Genomic DNA, 14,805 nt, shown 5'->3' on the forward strand with positions numbered 1-14,805 from the left:
CAATTTGCCTGGAAAATATTAATTAAAGTAGTTTGCGATGTCGTGTGGTTTTGTAATAAATACACCCTCCGATTCAACAAAAGAGGTGGACATGTTCGAATTCCTACCAATAATGCCCTAGCGTCGTCCGGGTTAGGGAGGGTTTTTCCGGCAGGGATATCCTTGTCTCATCGTGCACTAGTGACTCCTGTGGCGGGCCGGATGCAGTGCACGCTGACCAGGTCGCTTCGGGGTTGGATGCGCGCTGTGTTAAGAAGCAATGAGGCTTGGTTGGATTGTGTTTCGGAGGATGCATGGCTCTCGACCTTTGCCTCTCCCGAGTCCGTACGGGAGTTGCAGCAATGAGACAAGACAGTAACTACTAACAATTGGACCACCAAAAGGGGTAAAAAATAATAATAAATACATTTGCAAAACAGTAACTTTTATAATAATTTTGTATTCGTATTCCGACTGGATGACATCACAGCCTATTGTTAAAATGCAAAGCCACTCTGAGATAATCGAAGTGTTAATTGAGGGCAAAGCTCTAATGAAAGCTAAAATAGGAAAAAACAGGTCGGCAACCTTTATTGGCACAATCTCAACGCCCACACCTCCCTCTCATCCTCCATCCCAGTGTCTGCAGATGGAGGGAACAATGTCGGCGGTTTGGAGAGATTATTGAAGGAGGATCGAGGGAAGATCGAGGGAGAATCGAGAAACGATCGAAGGAGGATCGAGAGATGATCGAGGGAGGATGGAGGGAGGATGGAGAGAGGATCGAGGGAGGATCGAGGGAGGATAAAGGGGGATTCAAGGGAGGATGGAGCGAAGATCGAGGGAGGATCAAGGTAGGATTGAGGGGCCTCCCAATCAGTAGCAGGATTCCAGGGCCCAATATGGTAGTCTGTTAAATCACTTGGATGAGTTTAAAATTGCAAACCAAGTGAATGGTTTGTTCATTAATTTGGTCGGCGGCAAGCCACGGCACGCTGGGCGAGGATTTGTTGGGCCCGCTGAAATTAGGTTGTTCATTGGAGTGCTAAGGAGTACACTTGGGCTATCATCTGGGAAATTCACCATGATGGCAGAGTCCAGGCGAAACTGATACGATTGTAGATCTGAGATTGGAGAACAGAAGGAGGAGGTAGAAGCGGAATGTGGAAGAGGGGGGAGGATGGTAAAGGAAATTATTGTCACAGCACAATATGATGAGACCAGAATACAGAACACATCTGTGTCTGTCGGACTCATGCATATGTATGTATATGTATATATATATATATATATATATATATATATATATATATATATATTAACCTTTATTTAACTAGGCAAGTCAGTTAAGAACATAGTCTTATTTGCAATGACAGCCTACACCGTTATAACCAAATTATGGAGTGAGCATGATTCATATCTAACATAAATAAGTTAATGATATAGTACTGAATAAGATCAATGCCTGATCCGATTTTGTAAAATTGGTTATTTGACTTGACTTTCATCCCATCTGGTAAAATAACGCAAAATTGTAATTGAAAAACATAATAACAGTTGTGTCATAAATGAGTGATTTCTCAGGTGGATCAGTTTTGACATGATTGGCCTGCAGTGTGGGAGGATTACAGGTGATCTTATCACCCTCTCCCAGACCACAGATCTGTCTCTCTTTTATCACACAGGGAGGTTAGGAGATCCAAGGTGCAGACTCAGGAAAGCCTTTACTTAAAAAAGTATGTAGTGCTGCCCAGCCCCCAAAGTGACTCTTCTTCGGAGGATGCCTGTGTGTTGTTTTAGGAATGCCTCATTATCTTGCCAACCCCCATTGTCTCACCTCTTAGAATTAGTTATGTTGTATGTAGAGGTCTGTAGATCTGATGTCTGATTGGAGGATAACTTAACAGTAATGCTATTGGTAAACATCTCAGATTTTGAATCGAGACAACTCAGATGTTATACTGCTAAATGACTAAAATTTACAAGGGTCTTAGATTCATTCTCTTTCTCTTCCTGACCTGCTGGGCTGAGATACCTACACTCTCTCTTCCTGACCTGCTGTGCTGAGATACCTACACTCTTTCTCTTCCTGACCTGCTGTGCTGAGATACCTACACTCTTTCTCTTCCTGACCTGCTGGGCTGAGATACCTACACTCTTTCTCTTCCTGACCTGCTGTGCTGAGATACCTACACTCTTTCTCTTCCTGACCTGCTGTGCTGAGATACCTACACTCTTTCTCTTCCTGACCTGCTGTGCTGAGATACCTACACTCTTTCTCTTCCTGACCTGCTGTGCTGAGATACCTACACTCTTTCTCTTCCTGACCTGCTGTGCTGAGATACCTACACTCTTTCTCTTCCTGACCTGCTGTGCTGAGATACCTACACTCTTTCTCTTCCTGACCTGCTGTGCTGAGATACCTACACTCTTTCTCTTCCTGACCTGCTGTGCTGAGATACCTACACTCTTTCTCTTCCTGACCTGCTGTGCTGAGATACCTACACTCTTTCTCTTCCTGACCTGCTGTGCTGAGATACCTACACTCTTTCTCTTCCTGACCTGCTGTGCTGAGATACCTACACTCTTTCTCTTCCTGACCTGCTGTGCTGAGATACCTACACTCTTTCTCTTCCTGACCTGCTGTGCTGAGATACCTACACTCTTTCTCTTCCTGACCTGCTGTGCTGAGATACCTACACTCTTTCTCTTCCTGACCTGCGGTGTTGAGATACCTACACTCTTTCTCTTCCTGACCTGCTGTGCTGAGATACCTACACTCTTTCTCTTCCTGACCTGCTGTGCTGAGATACCTACACTCTTTCTCTTCCTGACCTGCTGTGCTGAGATACCTACACTCTTTCTCTTCCTGACCTGCGGTGTTGAGATACCTACACTCTTTCTCTTCCTGACCTGCTGTGCTGAGATACCTACACTCTTTCTCTTCCTGACCTGCTGTGCTGAGATACCTACACTCTTTCTCTTCCTGACCTGCTGTGCTGAGATACCTACACTCTTTCTCTTCCTGACCTGCTGTGCTGAGATACCTACACTCTTTCTCTTCCTGACCTGCTGTGCTGAGATACCTACACTCTTTCTCTCTCTCCCATGAGCTATGGGCCATGGCACAAACCATGGTTTCTTTGTCTCGCTCTGATCATGCCTAGAATAATGCTTAGTTAATGCTTTGCGTTGTATAATGCTATCATTCATTTTTACAAAGTAAGTAAATGCAGTTGTGAATGGAGTTCCATGCTCATGACCTTGATCCTAATTAGCTAAATGCATAATACTTGGTTGCACCTGGTTTAACAATAGTCTCTTGCTATTTATCTTTCGGAGTCAGATAATCATTTCAATTGGCTAATTGCATAGTCTTGTCACAAGGCGCATGTGAGCTATATATATATCATTTTGGCTTCGCTTTGCATTACCAGTGTTACATACACTACTGTTCAAAAGTTTGGGGTCGCTTAGAAATGTCCTTTTATTTATAAATATACAGTGCCTTGCGAAAGTATTCGGCCCCCTTGAACTTTGCGACCTTTTGCCACATTTCAGGCTTCAAACATAAAGATATAAAACTGTATTTTTTGTGAAGAATCAACAACAAGTGGGACACACTCATGAAGTGGAACGACATTTATTGGATATTTCAAACGTTTTTTAACAAATCAAAAACTGAAAAATTGGGCGTGCAAAATTATTCAGCCCCCTTAAGTTAATACTTTGTAGCGCCACATTTTGCTGCGATTACAGCTGTAAATCGCTTGGGGTATGTCTCTATCAGTTTTGCACATCGAGAGACTGACATTTTTTCCCATTCCTCCTTGCAAAACAGCTCGAGCTCAGTGAGGTAGGATGGAGAGCATTTGTGAACAGCAGTTTTCAGTTCTTTGACTTGGCCATTCTAACACCTGGATATGTTTATTTTTGAACCATTCCATTGTAGATTTTGCTTTATGTTTTGGATCATTGTCTTGTTGGAAGACAAATCTCCGTCCCAGTCTCAGGTCTTTTGCAGACTCCATCAGGTTTTCTTCCAGAATGGTCCTGTATTTGGCTCCATCCATCTTCCCATCAATTTTAACCATCTTCCCTGTCCCTGCTGAAGAAAAGCAGGCCCAAACCATGATGCTGCCACCACCATGTTTGACAGTGGGGATGGTGTGTTCAGCTGTGTTGCTTTTACGCCAAACATAACGTTTTGCATTGTTGCCAAAAAGTTCAATTTTGGTTTCATCTGACCAGAGCACCTTCTTCCACATGTTTGGTGTGTCTCCCAGGTGGCTTGTGGCAAACTTTAAACAACACTTTTCATGGATATCTTTAAGAAATGTCTTTCTTCTTGCCACTCTTCCATAAAGGCCAGATTTGTGCAATATACGAATGATTGTTGTCTTATGGACAGAGTCTCCCACCTCAGCTGTAGATCTCTGCATTTCATCCAGAGTGATCATGGGCCTCTTGGCTGCATCTCTGATCAGTCTTCTCCTTGTATGAGCTGAAAGTTTAGAGGGACGGCCAGGTCTTGGTAGATTTGCAGTGGTCTGATACTCCTTCCATTTCAATATTATCGCTTGCACAGTGCTCCTTGGGATGTTTAAAGCTTGCGAAATCTTTTTGTATCCAAATCCGGCTTTAAACTTCTTCACAACAGTATCTCGGACCTGCCTGGTGTGTTCCTTGTTCTTCATGATGCTCTCTGCGCTTTTAACGGACCTCTGAGACTATCACAGTGCAGGTGCATTTATACGGAGACTTGATTACACACAGGTGGATTGTATTTATCATCATTAGTCATTTAGGTCAATATTGGATCATTCAGAGATCCTCACTGAACTTCTGGAGAGAGTTTGCTGCACTGAAAGTAAAGGGGCTGAATAATTTTGCACGCCCAATTTTTCAGTTTTTTATTTGTTAAAAAAGTTTGAAATGTCCAATAAATGTCGTTCCACTTCATGATTGTGTCCCACTTGTTGTTGATTCTTCACAAAAAAATACAGTTTTATATCTTTATGTTTGAAGCCTGAAATGTGGCAAAAGGTCGCAAAGTTCAAGGGGGCCGAATACTTTCGCAAGGCACTGTGTATATATATATATATATATATATAAGAAAATCACATTTTTTGGGCCATTAAAATAACATCAAATTGATCAGAAATGCAGTGTAGACATTGTTAATGTTGTAAATTACTATTGTAGCTGGAAGCGGCAGATTTTTTATGGAATATCTACATAGGCGTACAGAGGCCCATTATCAGCAACCATCACTCCTGTGTTCCAATGGCACGTTGTGTTAGCTAATTCAAGTTTAACATTTTAAAAGGCTAATTGATCATTAGAATCCCCTTTTGCATTTATGTTAGCACAGCTGAAAACTGTTGTTCTGATTATAGAAGCAAGAAAACGGGCCTTTTTTAGACTAGTTGAGTATCTGGGCCATCAGCATTTGTTGGTTTGATTACAGGCACAAAATGGACAGAAACAAAGAACTTTCTTCTGAAACTCGTTAGTCTAATCTTGTTGTGAGAAATTAAGGCTATTCCAAGCGAGAAATTGCCAAGAAACTGAAGATCTCGTACAACGCTGTGTACTACTCCCTTCACAGAACAGCGCAAACTGGCTCTAACCAGAATAGAAAGAGAAGTGTGAGGCCCCGGTGCACAACTGAGCAAGAGGACAAGTACATTAGAGTGTCTGGTTTGAGAAACAGACGCCTCACAAGTCCTCAACTGGCAGCTTCATTAATTAGTTCCCTCAAAACACCATTCTCAACTTCAACAGTGAAAAGCCGACTCCGGGATCTCAGATTGGCCAATAAAAAGAAAATATTAAGATTGGCAAAAGAACACAGTCACTGGACAGAGGAACTCTGCCTAGAAGGCCAGCATCCCGGAGTCGCCTCTTCACTGTTGACGTTGAGACTGGTGTTTTGCTGGTAATATTTAATGAAGCTGCCAGTTGTGGACTTGTGAGGAGTCTGTTTCTCAAACTAGACACTCTAATGTACGTGTCCTCTTGCTCAGTTGTGCACCGGGGCCTCCCACTACTCTTTCTATTCTGGTAAGAGCCAGTGTCTGTGTGTTATTCTATCTCAGTAGTTTACAATATCATATTACAAGAGTGTAGGCCAGAACTGAGCTATTATTTACAATAAATAACTGTAATTACTGTCTCTTTCCTGTTGTTGACTTCTGTCTGTGTCTTAACCATGGAATACAAGAGAGAGGTTAACATAATCAACAGTAACAACCCTAGCAGGCCATAAGTCAGGGGCTGGTGTCTACCCTCTTGTGTGGGAATCTGGAATATAATTACGCTCCTTTCCTAGAACACCTGCAAACACTTGGGTACAAATCAATAGTCTCACCAGGGAGAGAGAGAGAGGTCGGAGGTTTTATTCAGCTTGTGGTACCATGGGATCCCTCGTATGCAAGTCCGTGCCCCACTTCTTCTGGTTCAATGTTTTTTTTGTGTGTTTAAAAATAAATGTATTTAACCTTAATTTAACTGGGCAAGTCAGTTAAGAATAAATTCTTATTAAAAATGACGGCCTACCCCGGCCAAACCCGGACGATGCTGAGCCAATTGTGCACCGCCCTATGGGACTCCCAATCACGGCCAGATGTGATACAGCCTGGATTCGAACCAGGGACTGTAGTGGCGAGCTAGCTATATGTAGCTACATATACATCACAGCATGGTAATGGGAAGCACCACTGAATAAAAAGAGATGTTCAGAACATGTTTTATTACTTTATTCATTATTATTATCATTATTATTATTCAAGTTTAGATGTAGACATCTTTGCCATCTTTGTTACATTTCTTTTGCATGTAAAACCCTACAACACAAAACATAAAGGTGGTAGCAGAAAAAAAACAAAAATAAAGGAACAAACAATCTAAGCCCGACTTCTATGCAATAAAGTGTAAAAACAAGAAATAACATTCAAAAAATGACGGTTAAAAAATTTAACAAAACATTTGCCTTTTTTGCCATGTCCGTGTCCACACTGGTTTACTGGCTTCTTCCACACACAGATACTCCTGTCTGTCCATGTTGTCTCTTCTTCCACACACAGATACTCCTGTCTGTCCATGTTGTTTCATCTTCCACACACAGATACTCCTGTCTGTCCATGTTGTCTCTTCTTCCACACACAGATACTCCTGTCTGTCCATGTTGTTTCATCTTCCACACACAGATACTCCTGTCTGTCCATGTTGTTTCTTCTTCCACACACAGATACTCCTGTCTGTCCATGTTGTCTCTTCTTCCACACACAGATACTCCTGTCTGTCCATGTTGTTTCATCTTCCACACACAGATACTCCTGTCTGTCCATGTTGTTTCATCTTCCACACACAGATACTCCTGTCTGTCCATGTTGTTAATTCTTCCACACACAGATACTCCTGTCTGTCCATGTTGTTTCATCTTCCACACACAGATACTCCTGTCTGTCCATGTTGTTTCATCTTCCACACACAGATACTCCTGTCTGTCCATGTTGTTAATTCTTCCACACACAGATACTCCTGTCTGTCCATGTTGTTTCATCTTCCACACACAGATACTCCTGTCTGCCCATGTTGTTTCTTCTTCCACACACATATACTCCTGTCTGTCCATGTTGTTTCATCTTCCACACACAGATACTCCTGTCTGTCCATGTTGTTTCATCTTCCACACACAGATACTCCTGTCTGCCCATGTTGTTTCTTCTTCCACACACAGATACTCCTGTCTGTCCATGTTGTTTCATCTTCCACACACAGATACTCCTGTCTGTCCATGTTGTCTCTTCTTCCACACACAGATACTCCTGTCTGTCCATGTTGTTCCTTTGTCTTCGTCTATTTTTGCAGTACCTGTGTACAGCAGGCTAATAACACATTTTAACACAATCATCTTTCTTCCTTGGAAATAAAACAGAGTAACTGAAGTGCAAGCGTTAACATTTTTCTAATTCAAACTTAAAACAAAAATCGTTCATTATGTTATTTGAAATCACATGACTGTTTCTGTGAAAATATTTTAGTATTATTATTACAGGTTCTTTGTTTCTGAGAGGCGTTTGTAGCAACATTTTAAGGCTATGTTGATTTCATCTCTATTTCACACAAATCCCCGCTTGCCGAATCCCCGGCAGACTCTAATTACATTATCCCCTGATCATGTATAAATAACTATGTACATCAGAGGATGGACAGTTTAGATTGAACTCATGTTTGATTCCTTTCAGCAGCAATGGGAATCATAGGAAGAAGTGCTCATACAAATGAAAGAGAGAGAGAGAGACAGAGACAGAGCGAGACAGAAAGAGAAGGAGAGACAGAGAGAGAGCGAGACAGACAGAGACACACAGAGAGAGAGAGACAGAGAGACAGAGACACATAGAGAGAGAGAGACAGGGAAAGAGAGAGAGAGAGAGAGACACACAGGGAGAGAGAGAGACAGGGAGAGAGAGAGAGACAGAGAGAGAGAGACAGAGAGAGAGAGACAGAGAGAGAGAGACAGAGAGAGAGCGAGAGAGACAGAGAGAGAGACAGAGAGAGACAGAGAGGGAGAGAGAGAGTGAGAGAGACAGGGAGAGAGAGAGAGTGAGAGAGACAGGGAGAGAGAGAGAGAGAGAGAGGGAGAGAGAGAGACCGGGAGAGAGAGAGACAGGGAGAGAGAGAGAGAGAGAGAGTGAGAGAGAGAGAGAGAGAGAGAGAGAGAGAGAGAGAGAGAGAGAGAGAGAGAGAGAGAGAGAGGGAGAGAGAGAGAGAGGGAGAGAGAGAGACAGGGAGAGAGACAGGGAGAGAGAGAGACAGGGAGAGAGAGAGACAGAGAGAGACAGAGAGAGAGAGACAGGGAGAGAGAGAGAGAGAGAGAGACAGGGAGAGACAGAGAGAGAGAGAGAGAGAGAGACAGGGAGAGAGAGAGAGAGAGAGAGAGAGAGAGAGAGAGAGACAGAGAGACAGGGAGAGAGAGAGAGAGAGAGAGAGAGAGACAGAGAGAGACAGAGACAGGGAGAGAGAGAGAGAGAGAGAAAGAGAGAGACAGAGAGAGAGAGAGAGACAGAGAGAGACAGAGAGACAGGGAGAGAGAGAGAGAGAGAGAGAGAGAGACAGAGAGAGACAGGGAGACAGGGAGAGAGAGAGAGAGAGAGAGAGAGAGAGAGAGAGAGAAAACACATGAATGGGAGTCTTTTAGAGGTGAAACAGGTGGTCTACTAGCAAAGTACTAACAAGCTAAATAGAGGGATAATGTTGCTGTGTGGTAACATTTGTTTTGACGCTCAAATGGTATTAATCTATCTACAAAATGTCAAATGCTCGGACTACAAGGCCATAATCCAGGTTGAGGTGTTGCACTACATCTACTTTGATGAACAAAACACTCAACATTGTTGATATTCAATGGCTTCTTTCTGTCAAAAGGCACCTTTTTCACCTGTACATGGAACAAGTAGAATTTCATGCTATGTTCAAATCAAGTCCCAACATGACTAAAAGCCAAATATTAAAGTATTATATAAATGCAATAGACCTACAAAAAAAATAGGGCCTTGTGTAAACCTATGATGCTCAAAACTGTAAAGCTCACAGAACAATACTTATAACCACGCTACAGTATATCAGCTTCTCTTTTAAAAAAAACATACAGGATGAACAAAGTCCAATACAGGGCATCTGTATAGACAATAAAGCATTTCAAAGTGTACGAGCAGGAGCACACAAAGAAAGACATGGAATGGATAGTGCCTCTGTGCCATTCAAACAAAAATAACAAATAATTTGACTGCATTTCATCTCCCATTCAACCTTCTGACAAAAGGCCTCTGTTTTGTTTCGTGATCGTCCTGTCCACATGAGAGAAAAATACTCTGAATTGCAGGAAGTTTGCTTCATTACCTTGTTTGCTACATTTGCAAATGTAAACCGTTTTACAGAGTGAAGCTCGTGGCCCTTTACTCAATGCAAAGTCAATGGTGCATATCAACATACCAGGTAGAAAATACTGTGTTCAATATATCAGGCACTGATATTATGAATTTTTCATATTAACAACTTAGAAAAAAATATTGCTTTTTGCATTTTTCTTCCTTCCCAAATGTCTTTTAGTGATATACGGTTTGTATCCTAGCAACTAAGGCAGCAGCTTAAAATGTCTAGAGGAAGTTCTGTGACATTAGTCCCCCCCCCCCCCTCCCCAACCCCCCCCCCCCCCCCCCCCCCCCCTCAGAACAAACAGTATCCATAACTAAAATGCATTAAAACATAGACACTTAGTTGGATGTTAAGTGGAGACTGTTGCAACTGAAAGCCCCGTAGGATATGTTGTTTGACTCAGCCACGTTCCCTGAGGACGTTTATTTGAGGACGGTCCAATCACTAGTCATCGCTCTGCCCATCCACTGTGAAGGAGATTATGACAGACGACTGATGTTTCCCCATCTCCCCATTTTACATATCAATTCACACTTCCTCATTCCATGTGGAACATTGAACCAACCAGGTAAGAGAACATTCAGCCCGTGCAGATGTACCTTGTTGTTTGCTGAACTGCCTTGTCAAAGTAACACTTCCGAATAAAAAAATAAACAATAGCAAAAAAAAAAAAACTAAAAATAAGCGTCTATTTGTAGTACCACTTTCTTCAAAAGCGTTTTCCTTTACAAAAGAAGAAAAAGGAAACAGCCAATCGTTTGTTCTGTATTAAGTCCAATATAAATGTTTAGATGATATGAGTTCCCTACAGAAGCTATCATGGCACGTTGAGCAAGAAGTCTTCTTCTCATTCAATCATTACAGTACGCTTTTGTCCGTTTATTTTGTTCTTTTTCATACTGCTATGCCTGTGTTAAAAGTCCAAGTCTGTAATGCACCAAAATCACACACAATCCTTTGGAGCATCAGCCTCAGCATCGGCCTCAGCATCAGCCTCAGCATCGGCCTCAGCATCGGCCTCAGCATCGGCCTCAGCATTGGCCTCAGCCTCAACGGTTGGCAGGTGAAGCCCTCTCTGTATGTGTGTGGTGAAGTCGTACTTGTCTGCACAGGCATGCAGGCAGATGCTGCACTGGAAGGGCCCTCCGTCAGCATGGCAGCTCATGTGCAGGGCGTGCATAACCTCATCCAGGAAGAGGATGCCACAGTGGATGCACTTACTGGTCAGCTCATCCTGAGTGCCCTGGTCCACCCTCTCCTTACTGGTCAGCTCGTCCTGAGTGCCCTGGTCCACCCTCTCCTTACTGGTCAGCTCATCCTGAGTGCCCTGGTCCACCCTCTCCTTACTGATCAGCTCATCCTGAGTGCCCTGGTCCACCCTCTCCTTACTGGTCAGCTCATCCTGAGTGCCCTCGTCCACCCTCTCCTTACTGGTCAGCTCGTCCTGAGTGCCCTGGTCCACCCTCTCCTTACAGGTCAGATCATCCTGAGTGCCCTCGTCCACCCTCTCCTTACTGGTCAGATCATCCTGAGTGCCCTGGTCCACCCTCTCCTTACTGGTCAGCTCATCCTGAGTGCCCTCGTCCACCCTCTCCTTACTGGTCAGCTCATCCTGAGTGCCCTCGTCCACCCTCTCTGGCTTGGCTGCAACGTCTGGGGGAGGAAAAGGCTGGGGGGATGCCCCCTCGTCTACTTTCTCCTCTCTTCTCTCCTCCTGCTCTCTATGCTTCTCATCCTCCTTCCCCGCCGTGACCGTGGGCAAGGCGCCGTTACTCCTCTCCTTGACGGTAAAGGCAGAGGCGGTGGAGCCGTTGGCGGACGGTTTGGAATGTTTGATGGCCAGGTCGAGAGGGATGTCGCTTTCGGGGCCGGCGGAGGGCGGGAGAGGGAAGTGTGAGGGCAAGCTAAAGGTGTGGTAAGGCACAAAGCTTTGGCAAGGGTTGGGCAGACCAGGCATGTGGCCTAGGTACTGTGGGTTGCCCGGAACAGACATCTTGTACTTAGTCCAGAAGCGCATCCAGTCGGACTCGCTCTGCAGGTCATTGTGGATGAAGGGCAGGCTGAAGAACGGGTACTGGTACTTCTCGATGGGGCTGCCCGGTGGCGAGTAGCTGGCCTGTTTGGAGGGACGCATGTACTTCTCGATGGGGCTACCTCTCTCGGAGGACAAACTACCCTTCCCCTCCAAGCCCGTGTGATGGACCCCAGCCGAGCCCACCCCGTTCCCCTCCGCCCCTCCCTCTGCAGGGTTCTTGTTGTGTATGTGCAAAGGAGGCATTCGCTTGTGGATCTCCAGGGTTTGGCTAACTAGGAAGGAGTGGGTGGAGCGGGGGCTGGGGTGACCCTTGAACCCAGAGGACCCGCAGGCCTCGTACTGGCCCAGGGAATTCTGAGGCTCCCCTTTACGAGGGACGGGCATTCCTTCCGAGCCTGGCCCATCCTCTCCTGGCCGGCGCTCCAGGGGACTGCCATTGAGGCGCTCCTCGCTGCTGACCCTCTGCTGCTTGGAGCCCACAGGTTCGGAGGGCAGAGGGTCGGGGTTGAGGCGTTCCTCGCTGCTGACCCTCCGCTGCTTGGAGCCCACAGGTTCGGAGGGCGGAGGGTCGGGGTTGAGGCGCTTCCGCGTGCGCCGGCGGATGATCTGCTCGCCGTTGTTCTGCTTGATGATGTTCAGCGGCCGGGGAGTCTGGTGAGAGACAAAGATAGATATTTTATTTATGTATGTATCAAGATATGCATAAAAACATTTACATAAATATGTCCTTAATAATAGGAATTTCATAGTAAGAATATTACCAGAGCATGTCACAACACTAAGGGCTTGATTCAATCCATATCGTCGCTATAGTGTGATTGAAACTTTAAAGGCAATGTTTCCGCGTCCACAGAGACCGCATTCACTGTAAACACTGCATATGTCGGTTCATTTGGAAAAATTCCCTTTAAATTTCAATCATGCTATACTGCGGATCTTCTGCGATATGGATTGAATCAAGCCCTAAAATGATCCCAGAATGACTGCAATATCAAAAGGGGACTCCGCGAGTAAGGCTGTAGTCAGTGTAGCTTAATCCTGACAGTTACAGCTCTTCTGTCCTCCACTGCCCCCCCTCCCGTAACCCCCCCCCCCCCCCCTACACCCTCTGCTCTCCGGCCACCACCCTGTCACAGCTGGACAGACAGGAGACACAAGCACCTGGCCTCCGTCTAGTGCTGACACACAGACAAGCCTTGCCCTAGGGCAGTGCACGTTGTTTATTACAGCCCAATAAGGGGCTAAGGCCTACTGTAAATACTGCAGGAGTGTTGCTGTACTGCAGATGGCACGCAACTGTTTAAATGGGAATTTTTATTTTATTACAAGATCCACAGAATAGTAGATGTGGCCTACAGAATCCACTCATTAACTAGCCACTTATATCTGTTTAGCCACCAGGGAAATACAGAAATCATTAAACAATATATTTTTTTGGTGTGGCCAGCTTAGGGTCATAATTTCTTCGTCATTTCTGTGTTTGTGTGTGATATGACATGCCCCAAGCATTGACTTGAAAAATACAGAAACATCCAGTCTCGTCTGGAGGAGGAAGTCTGTCTGCCTTTAGGGCATATTTGAAATGGAAGACAAAAATGAACATTCTTGCCCTCATTTATCACCTAGGCCTTTCCTTCCAATTCCTTTTCCTGTTCTATTTATTTTTCTCTCCTTCTTGCCACAGGTAGGGTTTGGCATTTACCACCAACTTCTCTCAGGTGACATATCACATGGCAATGCCGACAGACATGTTTTCATACCAACGTTTCCTCACTTTCCATGGAAATCTCCCAGAAATCACTGCGAGCCCAAACTAATGGGCACACGAGAGAGAGAGAGAGAGAGAGAGAGAGAGAGAGAGAGAGAGAGAGAGAGAGAGAGAGAGAGAGAGAGAGAGAGAGAGAGAGAGAGAGAGAGAGAGAGAGAGAGAGAGAGAGAGAGAGAGAGAGAGAGAGAGAGAGAGAGAGAGAGAGAGAGAGAGAGAGAGCATTTTAAATGGAGGTGAGGACATTTCCATTGCTCTGCTCCCTACACATACTGCATATGAAGAAATGACCAGAAGAGAATATGAATTAAAGGGATCAGATTGGCCGCATTGCAGACTGAAGGTGTGAAATGTCCCTGAGGAATCAATCCCACACCATACACACCATACCGCTGCCTCTCAGCTTGTCTTTGTGATGGACAATCTGTTGTCATGTTCCTGGGGAAAGGAAACCAATCATTTCAACCCCCAAAATGGGGGGGGTAAAAAAATAAATGAAATAATCCACAGTTAGGAAGACAGGAAAAAGGGAAGCCTAGTATTATCCCTCCCTAGTTACATACAGTACGGTTATTTATTCAGAAACACGGAGCAGAGTATGTGAGCGGAGTTGAGAGGTTGGAAATCCCGCTCATTGCTCCATGTCCTTTTCAACCGCTCTGCTAAAACCCACTACTCACTCACAGGGAGAAAAAACTGTAGCTCCAAATTGGCTCCATTCATTAAAATCACAATTTAACCAACAACCCATCTATTGTTGTGATGGATCTACCATTTCGTGAAACCAAATCATATGATTTGAATGAAAAGTTTTTGAATAAACATGAACATTTAATGTAAGAAGCTCACCATTTTAAATAGGCTACATGTCATATTAAACAGCATATAAACACTTGAAATAGGTCAGGAGACAGACAGAGTCTAAGAAGGCTATATGATTTCAATTATTTCAAGGCTATAGCCTACAAAGAAATACACTGTGAGTGTGACACCCTAGGATGGTAGGCAGTCAGGGACATTAGGCCCTCAGCATTTAAACAACATTTCTTTGTATTAAATCATTATAGTCTATAAATTGTGCATA

The 14,805-nt window shown here is 44.4% G+C and overlaps 1 protein-coding gene across 3 annotated transcripts in view; it reads right to left on the minus strand.

Annotated features, from left to right (window-relative positions):
• Positions 1-10,217: 10,217 nt before the first annotated feature.
• Positions 10,218-14,805, minus strand: part of LOC110496680 (trichorhinophalangeal syndrome I) — a 227,635-nt gene continuing 223,047 nt past the window's right edge. For all 3 annotated transcript variants that reach the window (XM_036953490.1, XM_036953491.1, XM_036953489.1), the window contains exon 7: positions 10,218-12,607. In XM_036953490.1, coding sequence (XP_036809385.1) covers positions 10,865-12,607 — 1,743 coding nt within the window. In that variant the 3' untranslated portion in view covers positions 10,218-10,864. The remainder of the gene's footprint in view (positions 12,608-14,805) is intronic.

Source organism: Oncorhynchus mykiss, chromosome 18 (assembly GCF_013265735.2).
Source record: "Oncorhynchus mykiss isolate Arlee chromosome 18, USDA_OmykA_1.1, whole genome shotgun sequence".
Classification (NCBI taxonomy): domain Eukaryota; kingdom Metazoa; phylum Chordata; class Actinopteri; order Salmoniformes; family Salmonidae; genus Oncorhynchus; species Oncorhynchus mykiss.